General features: G+C 38.2%; 2 protein-coding genes across 3 annotated transcripts in view; one reads left to right on the top strand and one right to left on the bottom strand.

Moving 5' to 3' along the window:
* prkaa2 (protein kinase, AMP-activated, alpha 2 catalytic subunit) overlaps positions 1 to 14,821 on the top strand; it is a 40,097-nt gene extending 25,276 nt beyond the window's left edge. Inside the window, exon 10 of one of the 2 annotated variants that reach the window (XR_009514765.1) lies at positions 429 to 567. Coding sequence is in view for 1 of the 2 variants with exons in the window: in XM_059984324.1 (XP_059840307.1) it covers positions 429 to 670 (242 nt within the window). In the remaining variant the exon portion in view is untranslated. Of the gene's footprint in view, positions 1 to 428 lie in introns of both variants that reach the window. The other variant, XM_059984324.1, reaches the window with a different exon arrangement.
* A 379-nt stretch (positions 14,822 to 15,200) lies between these two features.
* LOC132401583 (FYN-binding protein 2) overlaps positions 15,201 to 26,623 on the bottom strand; it is an 83,283-nt gene continuing 71,860 nt past the window's right edge. The window contains exons 18-23 of the mRNA XM_059983598.1: positions 24,744 to 24,763; positions 24,623 to 24,653; positions 22,762 to 22,876; positions 20,673 to 20,835; positions 15,511 to 15,544; positions 15,201 to 15,411 (exon numbers count right to left, since the gene is read on the bottom strand). Coding sequence (XP_059839581.1) covers positions 15,405 to 15,411; positions 15,511 to 15,544; positions 20,673 to 20,835; positions 22,762 to 22,876; positions 24,623 to 24,653; positions 24,744 to 24,763 — 370 coding nt within the window. The 3' untranslated portion in view covers positions 15,201 to 15,404. The remainder of the gene's footprint in view (positions 15,412 to 15,510; positions 15,545 to 20,672; positions 20,836 to 22,761; positions 22,877 to 24,622; positions 24,654 to 24,743; positions 24,764 to 26,623) is intronic.

The following is a 26,623-nucleotide window of genomic DNA, read 5'->3' as shown; positions in this document are numbered from 1 at the left end:
GAATCAAAAATATAGGAATCATGGCATTCACCCCTGACTGAAAGCTGTGGGTGCCTAGTGTGAATTATTTTGACAGATAAGGATTGTGGCCTCACATTTTATAAAATGGCAAATCATGTTAAGTTTATCTTTCTACTGACAAATCATATTGAAATTCCAAAGAAAATAATTTGCAGAACATGGAATATATAAGTATATAAATACATCATAAAACAAATGAAAATCACTGGGGAAAATAAAATCATTGTCAGACTTGCATCATATTCCTGTCATCAATCATGCTTGAAAATTAAATGTTTAATTTTGTAAATCATCATTAGTGCACATTAGAGCTGGCATACTTAAGAAAATGCACTTTTTTCTTTCCACAAGATTTATTGTATTTCATTGCATTTGTCTTAATAATTTTCCTTGATTTCTTTGATTAGATGATGTTATGGAGCAAAAATCAGGCTCCTCCACTCCAAAGCGTTCAGGATCAGCAGCTTTGCTACATAGACCAAGACTGAGTATTGATGCAGCAGCTACTGACGGCCAGCCTTTAACTCCTGTTGGGTCACTTCCCAGCTCACTGACTGGTTGTTTGTCCTCTATAACTCCACGATATGGAAGCCACACAATGGATTTCTTTGAAATGTGTGCTAGCCTTATCACTACACTGGCTCGTTGAAAAACATGCTTTCAATGTGATGACATATCAGCTCTTTAACCCGTAAAGGTGTGAAAGAAAATGCCTTTTCTATTTTGCAAAGCTCTGAGTAATTGTTATATATAGTGCTGGTTTGCAGCTGGTGCTTTTGCTACCTTGATATGGTGGAAGCTCAGAGCAATATTTGTTCATTGCCATTTAGAAACTCTACAGGCATAGAGTGGTGTTTAAGTTGAATTTCTTTTTGCCAGCCAAATCCACAGGATTATACGGGTTTTTTCAACAACTGTAAAAGTGTAGAAAAGCGTCAAATTTCATTTTTAAGGTGATGTACTTTAGAATGTAAAAAGTCAGAGGTAATGTAAAAGAACAGATGAGATGTATTTAACGATTTGTTGTAGAGCCAGGATTGTTCATATGATGTGTTGATGGACAGAATAAGTGCATTTACTCATAAACCAAGTTGTGAGCAGTTGAGATATGAATTTCTATTGAGGATAGTGTGGCTTGAAAGCTATAAAAACAAATTGGATCATAAAATTAGGTAACTGAAATGTGAGCTGGCTGTTATATACAATTATGAAGGTTTATTGTCATTTTATCACTGAGAAGAATTAAGTTTACGAATAGAAATGTAAACAACAGAAATTATTCCATGTATCAAATAGTGTGGTCTTTGGGTTAAAGTGTGAACACTCCTTTGAAAGTATCTTCTTGTGTGAGGATTTCTCTTAAGCACACCTTTTAACTTGATAAGTCAGCAGCATGCACAGCTAGATATAGTTGATCTTTTGCTGCTTTACTTAAAGCATTTACTGTATCTTTATGGTACGATTGAGATTATATTCAAAATGATCACAAATGGCCTGTTGCATTAAACAAAGATCTCCAATTAGTTCCCATTAGAGGCAAATATGATTAACATTTTGTTTTTATTAGATCTCACTATCAGCTTGGTAAGATTTAGAAAATGTACATTTTCAAATAAACGCCAAACAACTTTAAGGCAAAACTGCAGGTATTGGAATTTGGAACAACAGAGCACTGTAAGGATTTAGTAGGTCGAATAGATGTAAGTGAACATTTTGAGACATCACCCTCTCCCCATCTGATACCAGCCTCTTCCCATCAGCCCACTCCCAGCATACTCCTATGTACTGGCAACCTTTTGTTTTCTCTCTCAGGTCTGATGCAGGGTTTTGACCCGAAATGTCAACTTGCATCTTCTGCTTCCATATATATTGCTTATCTACTGAGTTCTTCCAGTGCTCACTTGAAACAAGTTTAAGATTAATTTTCTAATGCAAGACAGGATAATTTAAACCAATAATACCCTAAGAATTGGCTTCCCTTTCATTGAATAGTTTTCTTGCTGTAGATTTATTTTTCAGTTATTTTTAGCTTGTTTCTTTCACTGTCATAGGCTTGGTGACTCTACCTAATGGCATTGCCAATAATTTGGATTTTAAATCAAAAAATGAGTCTTGATGGTGAGATTACCTCTAATGTATTCAGGGCTAGTATTTGTAAAAGGCAGTTATTTATTTTCCAAGAATATACAGTATTCTGGGCCTAAAAATGCAAGCATTTGCATACGAACACTAAGATGTAATTTTGGCCAAGATTCTACTGGGTGAATTCTAGCTTCTGCTATTAATCTTGTGCAGGTTGGTAGTGGGGGCATAATGTATGAACATTTTTTATAGTGTATTATGGTTCACCAAGTCAAATGGTACAAACTAAGATGGAGTGGTAACACAATAGCACTTTCAGATGAAAGATTTGTTAGCTCCTACCTGGCTTTTGTTTTACCAATTAGGCAATATTTTGGAAGAAGGAAGGTCCTACTGTACTTGAGGAATGTGCAAAATGTGCCCCCACCCTCCCAGTAAATGGAGCTTTCTGCTGCTGATTTCTGTTGCAAACACTACCCCCTCCTCATTGGCACATACCTCGTGATGACAAAGAGCAATGACACTGGCATAGTAATATAATGGTTGATATTTTATGTAAACTACAAACCTTTATCTGATATTAATCTAGTTAATCACAAACGTAAGGCCTTCATATTTATTTTATAGCTAATATGATGAAAGATTTTGTATTATCTGAATAATATTCTCCATTTGAATATCAAATTTCAGAGCCAAAGATGTTCCATAAATTTCCTAGATATTAATAAAAAAAAAGTCAAATTGAAATTGATTAGTTTAATTATGAAGTTGAACTATGTGAAGTCCAGTGTTTCTTCTTGTGTTGTAGCAGTAGAATGATTCCGCAATGCAAAAATCTTAGATATGGGGTGAATACCTCATGCAATGTTACAAGGACTTCTGTACAGCACCAAACTGCATGTTGAAAGATATATATTATGCCAATTTTCCATTAATAAATTTGTGAATGCAATGACAATACTTAAGAGACAAGACTGCAGATACTGGCTTCTAGAGGAAAACAAACAATGCTGAAAGAACTTTACAGGTCAAGCAACATTGAGACAGGAAGAGGGATGAATTTTGGTTAAAGACCCTCCATCTGGTCTAGATCTAGAAAGAAACTGCGAGTCCAAGGCCTCACTGATGGAGAATGGAAGTAAATAGGGGCTAGATGTTGATGGTGAAGATGAACCATTTGGGACCAGGGAATTGAAAATTGTTTTAAGGCAAGGTGTCTGTAATATAAGTGGGAAGGGACTAGTGAGGAATGAATGAATGTTCAGTGAAGGCAAAAGAAGGCATAAGTAGTGGGCCTGCTGGTGCAGTCTTGTTTGTGAATCTTGGGTAGGAGATAGAAATGACAGTACCGTATGTGGTTGGAGAACTATTCGTGTTCGAGGCAATGGAGGGGAGATCCGAAGTGATGAGATTTGTGATGATATGGCCTGACAATTATTTGTAGGGGTCATGGGCAAGTAGTAGGAATGAGGTGGTGTCTGAGAGCTGCTGATTAGCCCCGGCAAGTAGCCGCCAGTCTGTGATGGGATTGATTCAAGATGGCTTAATGTTAGTTCCAGTACACAAGTGTAAAAGAAAATGAAATAATTGTTCCTTTGTATTTGAAATGGCACAAAAGAACACAATAAGATGAGGAAAGCAATACCAATGGTAAAAAAAAACAATAAATTGAAATACAAAAGATAGCTTTTGTATTTCATTGAGTGATGCCAGGCACAGAAGTGTCTGACATAAGGTGACTGACAGGAAATGATGAAGTTGTGGTCGTTGGGGGTCTAGAATAACATGAGTATAGGTGTACATAGTCTGGCTCTCTCAGAAAGCAGAGGCATGGGTGAGCTTTCCTTATTATGTGTGATCTGTTCTGGGACCATGAGAGGTTGTGCGAGATCTGCACTCCCAAGAGTTTGAAACTGCTAGTAATATTCGCTGATGTAAAGAGCAATATATGTGCTGGTGAGTTCTTTTGTTTTTGACATTGAGGAAGAGGTTATTGCCTGGCACCAGGTCTCGATCTCTTCCACCTCCTCTCTGTAGGCTTTTTCATTGTTATTTGTGGTGAATTCCACCACTGTTGTGTCATTGGTGAACTTGACAATGTGATTACTTGAGTGTTTGGCCATGTAATCATGTGTGAGCAGTGTACAGCAATGAGCTCAGCACACAGCTCTGGGAACACCCATGTGGAAGATGTTGGGAGGGAGGCATGGTTGTGCATCTTGACTGACTGAGGTTTGTTGGTTAGGAAGTCCAACACCCAGTTGCACAGTGATGTAGACAGAGGAGTAGGAGTTTGTTCACCAAGGTCTGTGGGACAATAGTGTTGAATGCCAAACTGAAATCCAAATCTGACAAGTGTCCTTATTCTCTAGGTGCATGACAGATGCTGTGGCATTTGTAGTAGATCAGTTCTGTCGGTAAGCAGATTGGTGAGTTCCCAGCATAAAGTAAACGAGATAGGACTGGCCAGAAGAGAGTGGAGAAGTCAAGGTGGTGGATGCAGTATTGACAGTTGGAATTGAAATTGCAAAGAGAGGATAAAGGGTTAGAAAAAGGAGATGGTGTTAGAATTTGGAGAAAGGTCAGCACAGTGGCGGGGGGGAGGGGAAGGGAGTTGACAGGGTTGGAGCGGTGTTCATGAGAACCATTTACCAAATGGGTATGGGTACAGTGCCAAAGACAGGTCTTGGCCTGAAACATCGACTCTTCATTACTCAATGCAGATGCAGCCTAATCTGTTGAGTTCCTCCAGCAGTTTGTTTTTTGCTGAACATTATGTAAATGCTATTTCGATCGCCAATGCCACTTATTGGCTAGATTTTACTTTCTGAATGTCAGGGGCATTCATATATTTACATGTGCTATGAAATTTGACAGCCAATGAACGTGGGGGCCAGAGATTTGTCAGCTGTCAGTTTTCAGAGATACTTGAATCTTTGCTGCAGGCTTTGAAACACATTGTGGCTGTGATATTTTTTCTCTTTATCTGGATTAGGCAAATTCAAGAAAGAGAATATTGAGGTGTGACCAGCGTTGGTGCCATGTAAGCCTGTATATGTACACTAAATTTAAAGTAGGATGAGCATTGCTGCATTTTTTTAAAATGCACAAAATCTTATCAGAATAGCTCTGACAACCATGTAATTTTATTCAGCAAAGGAAATGCCTGTTTCCTATGTAATTCCAAAATCTTCAGTAAATAAAACATAATAGTTATGTGCTGTATCTTTTTTTGGTAATTTATGTGTTCAGTGAGAATTATTGCAATTTTTAAAGAGTACTATTTTAACAAGCTAAGAAAAACTGATCTTTTATTTAACACTAACCTGAATTCATACTTGCTTGATTCGCATCATGAACATGCTTTTGAGTTAGAAATTCATTCATAAATGTTTTGATGGATGAGTGATTTCTCAAATAGCTAGTATGGAACTATGCTAATTGGAAATAATATTTAATAATGCCCATTAAATCAAGTTACTGTCTTAATGCTTAGTGTCAAAATTCCTAAAGAATTTAAATGTAAATACATCTTAACAGCAAAATGTTGCAAGAACAATAAACGACATTTAGCACTGGTCAACTGATAGACCATAAGACATAGGAACAGAATTAGGCAATTCAGGTCATCAAGTCTGCTATGCCATTCCACCATGGCTGATTTATTGTCCCTTTCAACCCCATTCTCCCGACTTCTCCCTGTAGCTTTTGACACCCTGATAATCAAGAATACAGTATAATCAACCTCTGCCTTAAATATACACAGTGACTTGCCCTGCACCACCGCCTTTGGCAAGTATTCCACAGAGTCACCACCATCTGACTGAAGAAATTCCTTATCTCTACTAAATGAACATCCCTCAATTCTGAGGCTGTGCCCTCTGGACCTAGACTCCCCCACTATAGGAAACATCCTCTCCACATCTGCTTTACCCAGACCTTTCAATATTCAACAGGTTGCAATGAGATTTCCCCTCATTCTTCTACACTCCAGTGAGTACGGTCCCTGAGCCATCAAATGCTCCACGTATGCCAACCTTTTCATCTCTGGGATCATTCTCGTGAGCCTCCTCTGGACTCTATAATGCCAGCACACCTTTTCTTAGATAAGGGGCCAAATCTGCTCACAGTACTCCCAAGTGCATTCGGACCAATGCCTTATAAAGCCTCAGCACTATATCCTTGCTTTCGTATTCTAGTCCTTTCAAAATGAATGCTAACATTGCATTTGCCTTCCTTACTACCAACTTTTGGGAATCCTGCACGAGACTCCCAAGTCCCTCTGCATCTCTGATAATTTGAATTTTCTCCCCATTTAGAAAATAGTCCAAGCCCTTATTCCTTGTGCCAAGGAATGACTTTGCACTTCCCAACGTTATATGCCACTTCTTTACCCATGCCCCAATCTGTCTAACTCCTGGAGGCATTCTACTTCCTCAACACTGCCTGGTACTCCACCTATTTTCATATTGTTCACAAACTTGGCCACAAAGCCATCAATTCCTTCATCAAAATTATTGACATACAATGTGAAAAGAAGCAGTCTCAACTCTGGCCCTGGCGGCACAGCACTAGTCATCAGCAGCCAACCACAATAGGCCTCCTTTATTTCCATTCTTTGCCTTCTGTTGGTCAGCCAATCTTCAATCCATGCTGGTAATACCATAGACTTTTGTTGAGCAGAATCATATACGGCAGCTTGACGAAGGCCTTCTGAAAATCCAAGTAAATCAACTGACTCTTTTGTCCATCCTGCCTGTTACTTCCTCAAAGAATTCCAACAGATTTGTCAGGCAAGATTTACCCTTTAGAAAAGCATGCTGAACTCGGCCTTTTTTATGATGTGCCTCGAAGTACCCTGAGACCTCCTTTCTAATAATAGACTCCAACATCCAGTGATTCTGGAAAGATCATTACTAATGCCTCCACAGTCTCTTCAGCTACCTCTGTCAGATCCTTTGGGTGTAATCCATCTGGTTCTGGTTACTTAACTACATTCATGATTTTCAGTTTCCAAAGCACTTCTTCTTAGTAATAGTAGACACTCACTTATGCCCCCTGGCTCTCACATTTTTGCTATACTGCTAGTGTCTTCCACAGTGAAGACTGATGCAAAATACTTAAGTTCAGTCACCATTTCTTTGTCCCCCATTTCTGCCTCTCAAGCTGCATTTTCCAATAGTCTTATATCACTCTCATCCCTCTTTTACTCTTTATATCTCTTAAAAATACCTTTTGTATCCTCTTTTACATTGTTGGCTAGCTTACCTTCATATTTGATCTTTTCTCTCTGTATGGGTTTTTATTTGCCTATTGTTGGTTCTTAAAAGCTTCCCAGTCTTCTACATTTCCACTGATTTTTGCTGTATTATATGCCCTTTCTCTTGCTTTTATACTGTCTTTGATTTCCCTTGTTAGCCATGGTTGCCTCAGCCTCCCTTTAGAATTCTACTTCATCTTTGGTATGCATCTTTCCTGCACCTTCTGAATTTTCCCCACGAACAGCAGCCATTATTGTTCTGCCATCATCCCTGCTAGTGTCCCCTTCCAAACAACTTTGGCCAGTTTTCTCTCATGCCTCTAATTCTCTTTACTCCACTGTAATACTGATACATTTGATTTTAACTTCACTTTCTCAAACTGCAGGGTGAATTCTCTAACATTATTATCACTAGCAACTAAGGGTTCCTTTACCTTAAGCTTCCTAATCAAATTTAGGTTATCCAGAATTGCCATTCTCCTTGTGGGCTCTACCAGAAGCTGCTCTAAAAAGCCATCTTGTAGGCATTCTACAAAAACTCTCTTGGGATTCAGTATGAACTGGATTTTCCCAATCTACCTGCAAATTTGAATTCTCCATGACTAATACATTTCCCTTTTTACATGCCTTTTCGATTTCCCGTTGTAACTTGCAGCTCATGTCCTGGCTACCTTTCGGAGGCCAGTATGTAACTCCCATCAGGGTCTTTTTTTTCCCCCTTGCAGTTTCTTAACTCTACCCACAAGGGTTCTACATCTTCTGATCCTATGTCACCTCTTTCCAAGGAATTGATTTCACTTTTTTACCAATAGAGCCACCCCACCTCCTCTGCCTACCTGCTCATCCTTTCAATACAATGTGTATCCTTGCGTGTTAAGCTCCCAACTATGATCTTCTTTCAGCCACGACTCAGATGCCCATATCATTATACCTGCCAATCTCTAAATGCACCACAGGGTCATCTACCTTATTCCATATTCTGCATATATTATAGATTGATACCAATAAAAAGTAATATACTACCTCTTATTCTAGCTTTCTTATGTAATTTTAATTAGTTAAATGCAGAATCAATTTAGTGAAACCTTGCAGCACTCATTGTTGATAAGGAATGAGTCAGGTTTTAAGATGATTAAAATACAGCCCATGTTCTGATTTCTTCCTTATTTGATCAATCTTCCACAGGCCTTGATGTTGGAAGTGTAGAACCACAGATGCATTGACCATGTAGTTCTTTAGTCTTTTAAGCAATTTGATAACTTGTCAAAACATACAGAAATAAAGATACTGCGCAAGGATAGCAGAGATATTAAAATGTTTCAGGTGTCTCTATACAGAATTTTGGATGTGTTGCTTGTAATATGTTCAATACAAACTGTGATGTTATTTTTTTAAATAATGCCAGTAGGAACCACAGTATGCTGTTTGTTCATAAATTGCTAATATCTTGAAGAAAACACTAAGTTTTTAAAATTCTTCAAGGTTGAAGCAGAGAAACAAAAGCATTGTAAATATTATACTAATAAGGTTGAGTTTTTAAATTTATTGTTCCAACTGAATTTGCTGATTGCTGGTATCCACTTTTAAACCTGATTCATCATGTTTAAGACTTGAAACAGGTTTGTAAATCAATTTTGCACAAATGTAGCTAACTATTAATACCTGAATGCAGTTGACAGCTGATGAAACCATTACTTTTCTGAAGTACAGTATAGTCTCGCTGAGTAGAATAGAATAGGACTTTGTCATTGCTCAAGAAAGTGAGATTGTGGTGCTACTCTTATCCATATAAATCAGCTGTTTACAATGCATGTGGTATGGTTTAATTAATAAAAACAAATTCCCATATTTATATGCAAAAAGTGACTTTGATAGTCCATAATACTCAAAGGAAATTGGCAGGCTGTGGTGCAGCATTATTCAGCTGTATAATGGCCCTCGGGAAGAAACTGCTTTTCAAACTTACTCTCGACTAAGATGTTTCTGTATCTCCTACCAGATGGCAGGAGACTGAACAGACTGTGTCCAGGATGGGATGGGTCTTTAGGCAGAAAACATTAGCGACTTATTTTAGCAGCTGATGGGGGGAAACAATGTTAGCCGATGTTTCAAGTTTAACTTGGCATCCTGTTCCTGCATTCTTACTGTAAATCCCTGTATTTACTCCCTGTTCATTTAGTGTACTTACAGCTTTGATTCAGCTAGTAGAACTTGCCTTTTTTCAGAACATTGTTGGTCTAGTCTTGCTCTGGATACCCTTGACAATGAGATCTAAGCTGATACTCAAGTACTACCATTGCAGATGCTGTCTTGTTTTCGTAGATGAAATGTTGGCACTCAAGTTCTATGGCTATTATTTTTGAATCAATATGACTCTATTCAATCTATAATTTGGTCATTATTACCTCACTATTTCTATTTGAATACATTGGTTGTGCTGTTTTGTACATTACATCAGTGACAGGACTCAATAGTTATTATAAAGAGCTTTGGGATTTTCCCGAGTTTGTATAAATGCAAGTCTTATCTAAATTTGTTTTTTTTCTCCTCTGCTAAAACTATATAGCTTGAATTAAAATTGAGTTATCTGCTAATCATAATGCAAATTAGAGCCAAAGAAACTAAAATACACAGAAAACATGGGCTCCAGAGAGTATCCACATTATTATGTATACTACGGAAAGTACATTGTGCAGGAATGTTCAATCATACTTGGAAGTTGAATTTCTCTAATGTAATTTTCCTGTGCCCAACTGTAAGGTAGCATTTGGTTAAATAGCATGATTGCACCAATGGTGTCATTTTGTAAAGAGGCAGTTTATAGTCAATATAAGGGTTGTGTGTATGGTAATGTGGTGCTTGGAACTACTTTCTGTACTGTTTGCCAGGTAGTATGAAGTTTAATCCTTTCCTAAGTTTCTCACTTTATAATAAATTACTGTGTTGGCTGGGAGTGCTTCTGAATGCCAGAGTTCAAAGGGAGTACACTGGATTCCAATTAATTTGGTCACATTGGGACCAGCATATTTTGGCCAATTTAGCCAAGGTTTCATGAAAATACTTAAAAAGGTATAGGAAAAAGCAAATGATCATTTAACTGATTAACAAATTATGTATTTAAATGACATGCAGAACAAATTGAAACACTACCAATACTACTACAGTCCTATAAAACTGTTAGTTCCTAATTGTTATTGTAGGAATTCATCCTGAGTACACTGTTGTTTTTCTGATTGACTATAAATGAACAAAATCAGCACAGTCACTTAATACAAATAATGGGCTGTCTTTATACAATGCTTTCAATGACTGCATCCTCCAAATCTTCATTTTCATTGTAACTTTCAAGATGATTGTTGATGCCTTCAAATTTTTAATAGTTCCTAACTTGTTGAAGTAGTGAAATTGTTTCATTTTCACTCCTGACAGTTTTTAGCATCTCCAAGCCAAAATCCTGAAACCCCAATGAGCAAAACAGTTCTGAATTCTTACTGTTTATTTCTCACTAACCATCAGTGACAAAAATTACTTTATTGAACACCAACACATGCAACTGACTCTATTTAAAAACTGATTACTCTTAAGTATGGTGTACAGTGTGTAACGGCCACACAAGAGCACATGACAGATACTAGTTAGAAACAGTTCGGCAACAGCCACTTGTCCCATTAAAGCGGTGTAGTGTTCCAAATAAACGAAGGGAATTCCAGCTATTTTCTTGATTAGCTTTTGTTACTTAAGAATTGTCCCAAATCAGCAGCTGCCCTGATCAACCAATAGCCCAATTAACTGGAATCCACCGTATTATAAATGCAGTTCTTTTACCTCCCTAACTCCGTACTAAAGTTGTGTGAAGGAGGAAATTCAAGTAGAATGGAAACTAAGTGGCAAGCATTATTAGATGAAGGGGTAAAAGTGCAGAATCTGTCACTTCTGGCTTTCTCCTGATTGGCCTAATTTAACTTGTTAATGACTATGTTCTGCTGCCTAGGAACATCAGTACTTGAATAATCATTGATCATTTTCAGATTTTGGTGTAAAAGTGACCAGTCTTGTTTAAAGCAGATTCATTCTTATTAGCTTAAAATATTTTAATCAATGGACTTCCATTTTGAATGCAATCTATGTATGCTTTTTAAGTGATTTTTATTGAATTAATTTTTTCAGTGTCCTTCTGAGAAGTATTATTTGTACCTTTCATTTTATTTGAAATTGTAGCCTAGCGCATCCATTACTTCAGATATTCCTGGATTTTATTAAGAAAATAGAAACCTGTAATTATATAATGACTGACTGTGTGACAATGTTATTTAACGAAATGCCAGCTTTACATGTTTCTGAGGCATCTAATAATATGGTATAAGTGAATAGTAAAGCAGTTCAGTTACCTAGCTAAATGATAGCATCAGTTTAACTATTGTTCTCCATATTTAAACTTACAAATGCATTGACTTTTTTGGAGTAGTTTTTAATGGTGCTGTGAAATGCAAATAGAGTTGTTAATCGAACTACAAAAGTAATTAAACCAATGGCCACACGTCAGATTAAAGTATTAGACCATGGAAACTTTAATTGCTTGGTTTTTTCAGTGTTATCAGCTTCAAATATCACATGATGGCTTGTATATCATGACTGAAACACAGTGTATTTTGTCTGCACTTAGCAAGCTGTAGATACTGATGAACTTCAAGTATTCAGAATAATACAAAGCTGTGAAAATTTATTTTGAAATAATTTTCATATATTTATGTAGAACTCAACATTTATAATGTTTGGAGTGAACTTTTGAAAGGGAATTTTGGTTTGAGGTAAATTTTATGTTATTTGTTGAATACACTGATGCCCTAGGCAGAATAATTTTAACATGAAGAACTTGGCTCATTAGTGCATTTTTGAGTCAAAGATGTGAATTGGAAATGAAAATATCGAACTGTTAATAAATGGAGTCAGCTGATAAAACCAAGCCATATAACACTACTAATGCGCTTCTTCAATCATTATTGAAGTAAAACAAGTGGCAGAATTGTTAGATAGAACTGTGTATGTAAGGTATTAATTCCATTTTCCTTTCTTCCTGGTCAATCACTGCATTATAGCAGTAGTGAAGCATATTGGCTATATGTACAGTTCATTTGCACCAGAGTAGGGATGCCTGTTGTGTCACTATTAATCCAGATAAGACTGACATGTATTTTGCCAAAGATCTCAAGAACAGCCTAAAGTGGATCATCCTCTTTAACTGCAGGCTGTAAGTATTTGCAAACATGTCAGTCTTTGTTTTTGCACTCATTTGCTGGGCTCTGCCTTCATTGAGGATGAAGGTTCATGGTGCTCCTCTCTTGTAATTTAGTGTAGTTTTCTATCTACGTATGTGAGCAGGCTATTGTTTAAAGAATACTACTCCTGCCGTTAAGGTATGTGTTGTAAAATCAGTGTTGGTATCTCATTTTTAAAAGTGCTTATACTGCTTTACATTTAATTTCTACATTCCTCATTGAACTGGAATTGGTTTTCTGGCTGAATGGTACTCATTAAGAGAGATTTACAGGACCACGAGTTTTGAAATTGTTAGAATATGATTTTGGTGCTGTTTTACAATTGGCTCAGAGAGTTACTGTGTTTTGCTTCATATCAAGTAACAGATCACAAATATTGAAGTACGTACCAAGTCTGACTTTTTACCTTTTGTCTCAAGATTGGTGGTCAATGTCACTAATACTATCATGAACAAATGCTTTCTTTTTATGCAGATTAGCAAGGATTGATTCGTGTAATGTTTCCTCTCATTGAATTTTGCAGGCCCAGACTTAGTACTGTTCAGCAATCTGGATTACTAGCTCAGATTATTATTTAAAATAGAAATGTAACATGGATGAACTGTAATTTGAAAATCAAGGTTAAAATTATCACTATTTAAAATAAAGACTGTTAGTTATCACTTTTTTATATAAACGAGTATAATTTCTTTAAATGAACATCTAACACTCCAGTGCTAGAAAGTCAGTTGGCAGTGATTAATAAAGGCAAACAAAATTGCTTTAATTAGTTTAAGTTGGAAAATTGTGCATATTTATATGCAGGAAGGATTGACTATGCTGTGTGAAGTTGATCATGTAATGCAACTTTCTGCCTTTTATAGTTTGGACCCATCATACATGGGAAAGCAATACGTCGATTTTGGCCCACGTTATAATTATCTGCTGTTGTTGCCTTAAAACTTGGATATTATTTCATCCCAGTAGCTTTATCATTTTATACATTTATATAAAGATATTCATTTTTCTTATTTGCAAGACTCAAATAACTGAAAGTGGAAAAACTGCTGGAGCTGCTCAGTAGGTCAGACAGCATCTGCATAGGAAAATAGGTTGATGTTTCTACAATGGAAATATTGACTTTGCAAAAGATGCCAACTGATTTGCAGATGTTCATGTTTTTATTTCAGATTTTCGCAATGTTTTGTATTTGTGTAACAATATTAAATAAGTTGGTTTTCCAGCAGAAATTGTGAAAGTAATGCTATTTCTTGTTTCTAATCTATTAGTCATGTATTTGTATAATTGCAATGTGTCAAATTTTGTGTGTTACTCCTCTTGGAGGTACAATGAGTAGGAACAGTTCTAAAACTCTGTGAATTTGGAGTGCCTAATACTACATTCTTTATTTTATGACAGTTAACCTCGACTGGAATATTGATATTTTTGCCATCAATTACTCCTTGATAGGTTTATAAAATTTATATTTTTTAAAAACCATTTCTAGGTTTGTTTTCATCAACATTAATACAAAGTTCCATGCTCTGGTATTGCTTTGATTTGGTGAATATATGGCCCAGTCAGATTCCATTTTGATTAAATTATTAACCCGGGATATAGTTTAAAAACACTACTTATCCCAGAAATTACAGAAAGGTGGTGACTGTATACGATATCAGGTAGCCAAGTAGGAGCTTGTACCTTCATTTTCATGGCTTGAGCCTACTATAGATTTTATAGGTTGTCAAATCTCTTGTCTGCTGTAATGCTTCTTGGGATACTCTCATATACACTACAGAATTATGGTCTTCCATATTGACTCTGGTAACTCAAATGCAAAAGAATAGCTGTTATTTCTTGGAGTATACATTCAGTGGTGGATTAGGGTTCAAATTGAGGGTATGCACAAAATTTTATTACATTGCTATAGCTGCAAATGTGTCAAATGGGAAGTGTATGCATTCAGTACCAGGTTGCTCTCACCTTTAACAGCAAATTATTTACCAATAACATAATACATTTGATTAGTTTCACTATTTCTGCATGATGAGCACTGAGTTGACAGTTTGTGACATGTACTTTTGTGATATCAGAAGCCACTGGCTATGCTGATTCGTGTGCAACTTGTCTTTGTTTTTGAAATGTAATGCACTGCATGATACCATGGTTGCTATTTGCACTTTAATAAAATCAGAATACTATGTTTCTGTTTTCTCCTTTTAAATGTCTTGTGTAAGGCTACTGGTTTTCAGGTATTGTTGAAGTTTCATTTTTGTTTTCAAGCTACATGTCCTGCCATCTCAAACAAGTAACATTCAGCAATAATGAATGTTGAACTGACATACTCATGAACATGCTGAAACTCAAGATTGTGCTTGGGGTGGGTGGGAAGCTGTGGTGACATTTTAAAAAAATATATTTCCTTTCATTGAGTAGTCTAGTCGAAAAGCATTCATTACTTTTGACTTCATTTGCAGTAGATTGCTCATCTCTCACTGGCACCAATTTAACTTGGCCCAAACAACCAAGTTAACCCAATCAATCAATCAATCAAATAACACATTAACAAACTGACATGTGGCCAGCTACTGTTTCCAATAATTTATTTTAAATGCGAATCCCAAAAAATATTTTTAATGGCATTATTAAAGAAACATTCCAGTATATTGAGGTGGTTGTGCATTGAAACTAACTTTATAAAATTCAGAAAGAAATTGTATATTACATAAAATTAAAATACAATAATTCAAAGACAAAGTTCTTTGAAGCAAGGTATCCACTTTAACTCAGGTTCTGTAAATAAAACATTAAAAATCAGGATTTACTTTGTTCAGAAAATTTAGATTTTTTGAACAGAAAAAGTAAATTTTTTGGACAGAAAAAAAAACTTACCCAAATGTCAAATATCGTACGTGGACATAACCATCTAAGGCAAAATAAATTAGATTTAAGTTGTGGTTTTAATATAACTTTGTTTTACTTGTTTTGTTAGAGTGGTACACAAAAAAAATTCACAAAACTGAAGTTAGTTTTCAGTGAACATAACAAATAACAGTGACAAAATTAACATTAATGCTGAAAACATTTTTGAGAGATTAAGACAAACTGCATAAATACTTTGTGTAGAACCAGATTAGAGGCTATAAAATAAATAATTAATTCTGTTTGAAAATAGAAACATTTGCTCCTACTAAACAAGGTTAAGAGGGGAATGCAGGCAGACGAAACGAGTTCATTGGGCAACACAGCAGGGATGAGTTGGGCCTAAAGGCCTGTTTCCATGCTCTAACGCAGAGGTTCCCAATCTCGGATCCACGGTTGCCTCAGTTAATGGTAAGGGTCCATGGCATTAAAAATTTTGGGAACCCCTACTCCAATAATCTTTCAAGAATCACTGGATTCTGGAATGGTCTAGGAGGACTGGAAAATTGTAAATGTCACTCCAAGAAAGGGAGACAGAAGAAAGGAAATTACCAGTTAGCCTGACTTCAGTGGTTGGGAAGATTATTAAGGATGACACGCACACAATGTAGACCGAAGACAGCATGGTTTCCTTAAGGGGAAATTTCTGACAAATCTTGGAATTCTTTGAGGAAAATACAGACACGAGAGACAAAGGAAAGTAAGTACATGCTGTTTACTTGGATTTTCAGAAGGCCTTTGACAAGGTACCACACAAAGCTACTTTAACAAGATAAGAACCCATGGTATTATAGGAAAGATACAGTATGGAGAGAAAAATGGTTGACGGGCAGGAGGCAAAGAATCATAATAAAGGGGCCCTATTCTGGTTGGCTGCTGGTGACTAGTGGTGTTCCACAGGGGTTGATATTGAGACTGCTTTGTATGTTATTGAATTGACTTTATTCCTTACATCCTTCACATACATGAGTAAAAATCTTTACATCTGTCTAAATGTGCAAGCATAGTAATTTATAATAGAACCGTCAATGTAACATAGAAATACACTCAAATCAGCATACGTTAATCAATCTGATGGCCTGGTGGAAGAAGCTGTCCTGGAGCCTGTTGATCCTGGCTTTTATGCTGCGGTACCGTTTCCCAGATGGTAGCAGCTGGAATAGATTGTGTTTGGGGTGACTCAGGTACCCAATGATCCTTTGGAACCTTTTTACACACCTGTCCTTGCAAAGGTCCTGAATCATGGTAAGTTCACAACTACAGATGCGCTGGGCTACCCACACCATTCTCTGCAGAACCCAGTGTACAGTTCCCATACCAGGCAGTGATGCAACCAGTCAATAGACAATAGGTGCAGAAGTAGACCATTCGGCCCTTCGAGCCTGCACCGCCATTTTGAGATCATGGCTGATCATCTACTATCAATACCCGGTTCCTGCCTTGTCCCCATATCCCTCGATTCCCCTATCCATAAGATACCTATCTAGCTCCTTCTTGAAAGCATCCAGAGAATTGGCCTCCACTACCTTATGAGACAGTGCATTCCAGACCCCCACAACTCTCTGGGAGAGGAAGTTTTTCCTTAACTCTGTCCTAAATGACCTACCCCTTATTCTCAAACCATGCCCTCTGGTACTGGACTCTCCCAGCATCTGGAACATATTTCCTGCCTCTATCCTGTCCAATCCCTTAATAATCATATGTTTCAATCAGATCCCCTCTCAATCTCCTTAATTCCAGCATGTACAAGCCCAGTCTCTCTAACCTCTCTGCGTAAGACAGTCCAGACATCCCAGGAAATAACCTCGTGAATCTACGCTGCACTTCCTCTACAGCCAGGATGTCCTTCCTTAACCCTGGAGACCAAAACTGTACACAATACTCCAGGTGTGGTCTCACCAGGGCTCTGTACAAATGCAAGAGGATTTCCTTGCTCTTGTACTCAATTCCCCTTGTAATAAAGGCCAACAATCCATTAGCCTTCTTCACGGCCTGCTGCACTTGCTCATTCACCTTCAGTGACTGATGAACAAGGACTCCTAGATCCCTTTGTATTTCTCCTTTACCTAACTCTACACCATTCAGGTAATAATCTGCCTTCCTGTTCTTACTCCCAAAGTGGATAACCTCACACTTATTCACATTAAACGTCATCTGCCAAGTATCTGCCCACTCACCCAGCCTATCCAAGTCACCCTGAATTCTCCTAACATCCTCATCACATGTCACACTGCCACCCAGTTTAGTATCACCAGCAAATTTGCTGATGTTATTCTCAATGCCTTCATCTAAATCATTGACGTAAATTGTAAACAGCTGTGGTCCCAATACCGAGCCATGTGGCACCCCACTAGTCATCACCTGCCATTCTGAGAAACACCCATTCACTGCTACCCTTTGCTTTCTATCTGCCAACCAGTTTTCTATCCATGTCAATGTCTTCCCCCCCGATGTCCTGAGCTTTGATTTTACCCACCAATCTCCTATGTGGGACCTTATCAAATGCCTTCTGAAAATCGAGGTACACTACATCCACTGGATCTCCCCATCTAACTTCCTGGTTACATCCTCGAAAAACTCCAACAGATTAGTCAAGCATGATTTACCCTTGGTAAATCCATGCTGGCTCGGCCCAATCCTATCACTGCTATCTAGATATGCCACTATTTCATCCTTAATAATGGACTCTAGCATTTTCCCCACCAGTGATGTCAGGCTGACAGGTCGATAGTTCTCTGTTTTCTCCCTCCCTCCTTTCTTAAAAAGTGGGATAACATTAGCCATTCTCCAATCCTCAGGAACTGATCCTGAATCTAAGGAACATTGGAAAATGATTACCAATGCATCCGCAATTTCCAGGGCCACCTCCTTTAGTACCCTCGGATGCAGACCATCTGGACCTAAGAGAGTCGGGACGCTCTCAATTGTGCCGAAGATTTGGGGGCCCATACCAAACTTCCTCAACCACCTGAGGTGAAAGAGGCACTGTTGTGCCTTTTTCACCATACATCTGCTGTGTACAGACCATGTAAGGTCCTCTGTGATGTGGATTATGCAGAACTTAAAGCTGTTCACCCTCTCAACCCCAGATCCATTGATGTCAATAGGGGTTAGCTGTCTCCATTCCTCTTGTAATCCCCAACCAGCTCCTTTGTTTTTGCAACATTGAGGGAGAGGTTGTTTACTTGACACCACTGTGTCACTGTATGTCAATGATTTAGAAGAAGAATTGATGACTTTAGCTGATTTTGCAGAGGATGCAAAGATCAGCAAAGGGGCATTGAGTCTGCAGAAGGACTTGGACATATTGGGAGAATGAGCAAAGAAGAGGCAGATGGAATATAGTATAGAGAAGTGTCATGCACTTTGGTAGAAGGAATAAAGGTATAGACTATTTTCTAAATAGGAAGAAAATTCAAAAAAAAAATCAGAGGTCAAAGGGACTTGGGAATCATTATGTAGGATTCCCTAAAGATAAATTTGCAGGATGAGTCAGTGGTAATGAAGGCAAAAGCATTGTTAACATTCAGTCTGAGGGGACTAGAATATAAAAGTAAGGATGTAATGTTGGGTCTTTATAAGGCATTGGTCACACCACACTGAGTATCGTAAGCAGTTTTCAGCCCCTTATCTAAGAAAAGCAACACTGACATTGGAGAAGGGTTAGAGGAGGTTCACAAGAATGATCCAGGAATGAAAGGGTTAACACGGGAGCGTTTGATGGCTCTGCACTTGTACTCAATGGAATTTAGAAAAATGGCGAAGGAATCTCAATAAAACGTATCAAATATTGAAAGGCCTAGATAGTGGATGTGGAGAGAATGTTTCCTATACTGCAGGTGTTCCCAATCTTGTTTTTATGCCATGGACCCCTACCATTAAATGAGGGGTCTGTGGATACCAGGTTGGGAACCCCTGCTATAGTGGAACGTCTATTTAGAGTAAAGATGAGAAGTGATTTCTTTAGCCAGAGGATGGTGAGTCTGTGGAATTTATTGCCACGCATGGCTGTGGAGGCCAAGTCACTGAGCACTGAGTACAGTGGAGGTTGATATGCTTTTGGTTACCGTAGTCAGTGCGTCAAAGGTTACAGGGAGAAGGCAGAAGAATGGGGTTGAGAGAGAGAATAAATCAGCCATGATGGAATAGTGTAGCAGACTCAATGGGCCAAGTGGCCTATTTCCGCTCCTATGTGTTATGGTTATAACTATGACAAGCCCCAGTTGTTTGAATGGGGCCATACATCTGGATTGGCATGTGCAGGTATGTGGTTTGTCTAAACTTTTCATATGTTTAGTTATGAGACATTAATTATTATGTATTATTTAAACATTATTGCATTGCTTTTAAGTTCCAGAGATTTCGGTGCCTCAGGATCCCACATTTGAGGCCTATCATCTCATGGATGGATCTCCTTAGTCGGGGAACCTAAGGTGTAGTCCAGGTCAAGTACTAGCCACCAAGAAACAGGAAAAACAAAATGTTACAGATAGCATGAAAATGGAGAATATTAGTTGCAATTCATTTGCAGGAAAACTAACGTGAAGTTCTGGCAGAAGTAAAAGATGCACTTGAAGAAGCACCACCCAACATGGAGTAAGTACGATGAAAGATGCTGTGCTTGGCTGGGAATACTCAAGGAGGGGAGGACAGGAAAAATGATTAAGCCTCCAGCTAAATTGTAACTTATTAAACATCTTTGCTAATTTTCCAGAAGGATTATTTAAGCTGGGAACCAGCAGCAGGAGCTGTCCCTGATGAAATGTAGCAACCACAATACCACACTTGTCAAGATAGGTAACTCACTACAGACCAGTATCCATACAATAGATTTCCATCATTTGTGCCGTACAAGCCATCACCCTTTCCCTTTGAGAAATCAGGTTCAGACTGATGGAAAGTAGAAAAAACCTGCAGATGCGAAAGCACTCCAAGTAAGGCAGCATCTGTGGAAAGGGGAAGTTAATGTTTCAGGTCTTAATTGCTTCTCTTTCCACAGATACTGATGCCTTCTACAAAATGTACAAACTTAAGATTACTGTTGTATCCAATAGATTAATTGTATTATGTGAGTAGTTCTCTGTACAATTTAAATCCCGTGTGTAGATTAAATATACAGAAGATTCACTTACATTTACCGTAAGCATTCCGACAAATTATTAGGTTGTCTTCTCCGATATCTATTACTTCCAGCTTCTCTCCAGATTTTACCGGTAAATATAAGGATCCTTCCTGCTCTTGCACGACATTCTGCTCCACAACTGCAACATTCTCCACAACAATCTCCTTGGTGTACTAGAGAAATATCCACAACAGGTCAAATGGTTACTGACAAATGAGAAACGTTCAATTGCAATGGAAGGGAGCTCTCAATGAAATTAAGCTCAAAGCTTGTGCATTGCAATGCAATTAAGCACAATTTAATTCATGTGAATTTTTTTCTCCTGGACCTCATAAGATGTACTTTGCTTATCCACTGTGGTGGCAAAAACAGAAAGGCAGTTTGTCTTGCAGCAAAATTTAGGAAAAAGGGAGATATCTTTATGACCCTCACTTCTAACTCGACCTGCAGGCAGCACTAAAACTGCCGATTTCCATCTATATCTTCACTCTAGCAATGAAACCACTATCTACACATAATATCACATTCTAGTTCAATCAATGCCAGTTCAACTTCTTGCTGAAGGCCGAGTCTGAACCTTCTAATCCAAAACAAATCTCAGGGTGGTATCTGGTGACATATATGTACTTTGATAATAACTTTACTTTGAACTTCTCTAAAACTGCATTACTTAATCAGATCAAGTTCTACATGTGAAGCATTCCACCCTTGTATTGGTCTATTTTAAGTTTCACCCCAACCAAAATGGACAATCTTTTCCAGCCCAGTCTGAGTGCACCTCTCTCATTTCACATTCATCACTCCATAAATTTAACTGTCAGGTGTAGCGATCAACTGTTCTACTGTTACACCTCTTTAACTGGTTGATCATACTGTTAACTTTCACATACTTTAAAACTTAATCAAAATTTACTACTTGAAACATGTTTCCTTTACTTTTTAGTAAAATCATAGCCAGTGTTTCATTTCTGAGAAATTTTGGAATGTTAAGGGCCCGAAAATACCAAATTATGTACCTTAAACCACACTCTAAACATTTGTTGCAATCTGGTTAGTTCCATTTCTGGCATATTTTATGTATCATAATTTTTCTCTCAACAGTCACAGGTTCAGGCTTGTATCATTTTTGTTTCACCATGGAACACTTTAAAGCATTAAGGATCTGTGTGAATCACATCCCAAAATACCGAGAAGTAGCTGCCAAGGTTTTCAGATTCATTAGAAGTCTGCAATTTCGAATGTCCCTGGGGGAAGGAAGCCAGGAAGCTCAACTTCACTCTGGTGAACAAGGTGGAAGGTACTAACTATGCAACTCTCCCACAAAACAAAAAAGAATCGTGCACATTCAACGCACAAAGTTTAATTAGCAAGAAAAGTTGTTCCATACTGCAAAAGACAGATTAAACTGGAAATATGCGGTGGGCTAATGGTCAATATTTGCAGTGAGCCCTCTGATCTAAGATTCTTTTTAGCCCAAGGCCTGAGTGGTGGGAAATAGAATCAAACTCTCATATTCAAAGGCTGTTCCCTTGCTAATCACTCATTTCAGAGGAAATCAGACAGGTTCCAGATCACACATCATCAGCTTGTGGTTTGGTGTGGGTGGGGCAAAATGAAAAGAATTGGGTTCTCAAGGTACACTGGAGAAGGATTACACTTATTTATAATCATAGTGTTTGAGGCTGCGATCAGCTGCCGTGGGAATGTGATCAGTCAAAGTCCATTCTAGGGGATATGGTTGTGGTGGCACAGTTGAAAAAAACGTTGACAAGGAAAGAGGAGAGATGCAAAAAACAATGTAAAAACTAACCTGCAAGAGGATCGAGATTTTGAACCAATACTCAGACGTATTGCGTAAACCTATTTTTTTCCTTACATGGCCTATTTATGTTGTACAGAAGAGCTTTAAACAAATAATAGATTTATACATGGAAAACATTATTGGTTCATGACAGTTTCAAGGCTATGCATTTTCATACAGCAGAACTAAAGTGGAAATCATGCTGATCCCAATGTATCTATTATGATACATAATAAATTAATAAATTAAAATATTACTGGAATCTGCAGCATAATCCACCAGGAAAAGGTAGACTTACATTAAAATTTTCTCTAAATTCTTGCTCATTTAACATTTTCATTTCATTTAGTTTTGATTCCTTTTCTCCACTTAGATCTTTCCTTTTGATTTTGAATATTCCTTTCATTTTTTCCCTAATAGAAAAAAAAGAAAAGTTAATTTATGTCCAAAGCTGCTATTCTAAGTACTTTGTAACAGAATTAAATACCTAAAACAACTGTAAAATACAGGTCGGGCATTGCTGATAAGGTGTGCCTGTGTTGATTATCAGTGAAATGTTATTTCTGATCTGCCCTGTGTAAGGTCTCCCAAAGAGGAACTCAAGGATCAAGTTGCAGAGGGAGATACAGAGGCCCAGGTTCTGAAGCATATTGATTAGCCCTGAGAGGATAATGTTGTTGAAAGCTGAGATGTAATCAATAAACAACAGCTTGATGTAGGTAGTGCTTTTGTCCAAGTGGTCCAAAGCCAAATGAAAAGGCAGTGAGATTTTACCTGCCGTATGCCTATTGTGCTGGGAGGTCCTGGCTTAGGCAGGAGTAAATGCTACCCTTGACTAACCTCTCAAACCACTTCATTAAAGTAGATGTGTGTGCCACTGAGTGGAAGTCACTGAGGCAGCTTACTTATGATGCAGGTGAAACCTCTGACTACAACAGTGAGAGATTGAACACTCCAGCCAGCTGGTTGGCATAGGTTTGCAGTGCCCTGCCAAGTACTCCAACAAGGCCTGATGCTGTGCAGGATACCTTCGTAAGAGATATTCTGACATCAATGACTGAGTCCGATATCACAGGGCCGCCAGTTGCTGTAGGGATTCGCACAGGTATATATTTTTTTCTCCCTTTCAAAGCATACAGCTCATTGGGGAGAGAAGCATCACAGCCATTTATGTTAGGCTTCACTCTGTAGGAGGTAATGTCCTACAAACCCTGCCAGAGCTAATGTTCATCCAATTTTATCTGTAACTTCACTTTGAATTGCTTATTCGCCCTTAAGATACCTTCAGTAGATCATATACCTGGCCTCTTGTTGAGTTCGGAATCGTGAGTCTGAAATATCATAGATCTAGCCCTCAGAAAACTGCAAATCTCATAGTTCATCCATTGTTTCTGATTTGGGTAAATGCTTGAAAGCACACTCTCATCCAAACAGGTCTTGATGAAGTTGGTGACAACTGTAGCATATTCCTTCAGATCTGAAGAAGAATCCCTGAAGGTGGTCGAGTCCACTGATTCAAAACAGTCTTGTAAGAGCTCCTCTGCCTCCCATGACCATAACTTCGCGGTCCTCACCACTGGTGCTGTGTCCTCAGTCCCTGCCTGTGTGCCAGGAATAGAAGTGGGGCCAAGTGACCATAGTTGTCAAAGTGTGGGCATGGGATGATATAGTAAGCATTCTCAGTGCTGGTGTAACAATGGTCGGGTGTGTTGGCTTCACTAGTTCGACATGTTGGTGGTAGCTGGTCAGAGACTTTCTCAAGCGGGCCAGGTATAAGTCCTCTGCAGTGATCAGGAAGGTATCATAGTGTGCTCTTGTGCCTGCTGATCATGGTGCTCAGCTCCTCCAGTGCCTGCTTAATGTTTGCTAGGGGTGGAATGTCCACTGCAACCAGGAGTGACTGATGCACTCTTATTCTTACATCCTCCGCCCATTCCCAATTTTTGTTACACTGGTTATTGCACTCTTAAAATTCCCCTTCAACTTAAGCACTCTTCTAGGGAATAGTGCGATATCACAATCCAAATTATTCCAACCGCAAAGGTGGCTGAGTTGCATTGGACTCAATTGTCTTTTTTCACACTATCTTCATGAAATCCAAAAATCAATTCTGTCTGATTATTTTTATACTCTGGTTTTGATTATGAGTATCACTTTACCTGGGTGATTTAACATCCTTTGTGAAGAACTCTGTAAAATTAAGCAGAGTAGTTTAGATTAATTAGACTTTAATCATTATATCACCATTTAATCAGATAAACAGTAATTGACTCAACTTACCTTCATTACTGAAGTCCAGTCTTAAAGGGCAGAAAGAGAAGAAGAAAAATTAATCTACTCAAATCCTCAATTAATGTATGAAAGCATCAATAACTTACTAATTAAAATAAGACAGTGCTTCAATACAAAATTATGTCAACTTTAAAATACTAAAATCAATTTTAAAAAGCCTGAGAGGGCACAAGTATCCCAAGGATGCTATTACAGTGAAGTTGGGTACAGCTTAACTGCTGGGCCTCTATATATAAGCAGTCTTGGTGGAGGAAGGAAGTCCAGCTAACTTTCCTGCATGATTTCTCACAGCTATACTGGGTTGGTAAATTTAAAGATTAACTCCACATTTTAAATGGATGTTACGTTCACCAAACATTGTCTTTCTTCAGTTCATGTTATCATTATGGTACATTTTCAAGATCGTTGGAAGGCGATGAGGTGACAAGATTTTTTGATGCTTTCCTAGTCAGTTGCTGGGGTACAGTCGGCCCTCTTTATCCTTATCCGTGAGGGATTGGTTCCGGGACCTCTTGCAGATACCAAAATTCGCGAATGCTCAAGTCAACTATTCACTGCAAATAGTTAACTGTATCATAAAGCATTCACATCTTCACACCTGCTGCTGCTAAATCAACACATCAATTCACATTTCAGCTTGTTTCAAATTGAATGGCCTATTAAATTCCCAACACCACTCCCCCCACTCCAGCTTGTGCACCAAATACAAAAGCCTAATTAATCAGCACTTCTTTTCAGAGCAACTTCCCAACAGTCATTAAAAATTAATATTCCAAGGGAAGACAGAAGGTGGTAAATGATGGAAAGAGACCCGACACTGCTAACTTAGAGCAGCTGTTCCAAGAATAAGTGCAGTTTATGATTACCTCTGAGTTTAGAATTGTGGATTTGGATAACAGCTTTTCAACTTTGGGTTGATAACAGAAAAAACCAGATAAACACAAAATCATATTGTTGGTGGGATGCAAGAGTTGCTGCTTATTTGCACATTGGCTAATGCTTGAATAAAAGATGATATCTCTAAATCTTGAAGGACTCACTATTACTCTACTGTGCAATATTACTGAACAACTTAAATCATTTCACTCAAAAGTTCAAAGTTCTAAGTAAATTTATTATCAAAGTTCATATGCCACCATATACAATCCTATCAAATTTTAGTGGGCATACTCATAACAATAATCATAACAGAATCAATGAAAGACTGCACCATTTGGGCATTCAACCAGAATGCAAACTGTGCAAATTCAAAAAAGAAAGGAAGACATAATAATCAAAAAGCAATATACAGGATATTGGGAACATGAGATGGAGAGTCCATAGGTTGTGGGAGCAGTTCAGTGAGGGGGCAAAAGCATGATGGTTGAGGGGCAGTAACTGGTCCTGAACCTGGTAGTGTGAGTCCTGTGGCTCCTGTGCCTTCTTCCTGATGGTGGCAGTGAAGAGAGAGCATGTCCTGGGTGGAGGAGGTTCGGGATGATGGATGTTGCTTTCCTGCGACAGCATTTCATGCAGATGTGCGCGATGGAGGGGATGGACTGTGCCATATCCACTACTTTTTGTAAGGTTTTTCAATCAAGGGCATTGGTGTTTCCATACCAGGCTGTGATGTAGCCGGTCAATAAACTCCCCAGCACACGTCTATAGAAGTTTGTCAAAGATTTAGATGTCATGCCGAATCTCTGCAAATGCCTAAAGAAGTAGAAGAATTGCCATGCTTTCTTCATAATTGCACTTATGTGTGGGGCTCAGGACAGATCCTCTGAAATAATAACACTAAGTAATTTAAAGTTGCTGACCCTCTCCACCCCTGATCCTCCAATGAGGACTAGCTCATGGACATGATGTTTCCTCATCCTGAAGTCAAT

This window comes from Hypanus sabinus, chromosome 11 (genome assembly GCF_030144855.1).
Source record: "Hypanus sabinus isolate sHypSab1 chromosome 11, sHypSab1.hap1, whole genome shotgun sequence".
NCBI classification, from domain to species: domain Eukaryota; kingdom Metazoa; phylum Chordata; class Chondrichthyes; order Myliobatiformes; family Dasyatidae; genus Hypanus; species Hypanus sabinus.
Note: the sequence above shows the minus strand (reverse complement) of the source record. Positions and strands in the feature narration are given on the sequence as shown.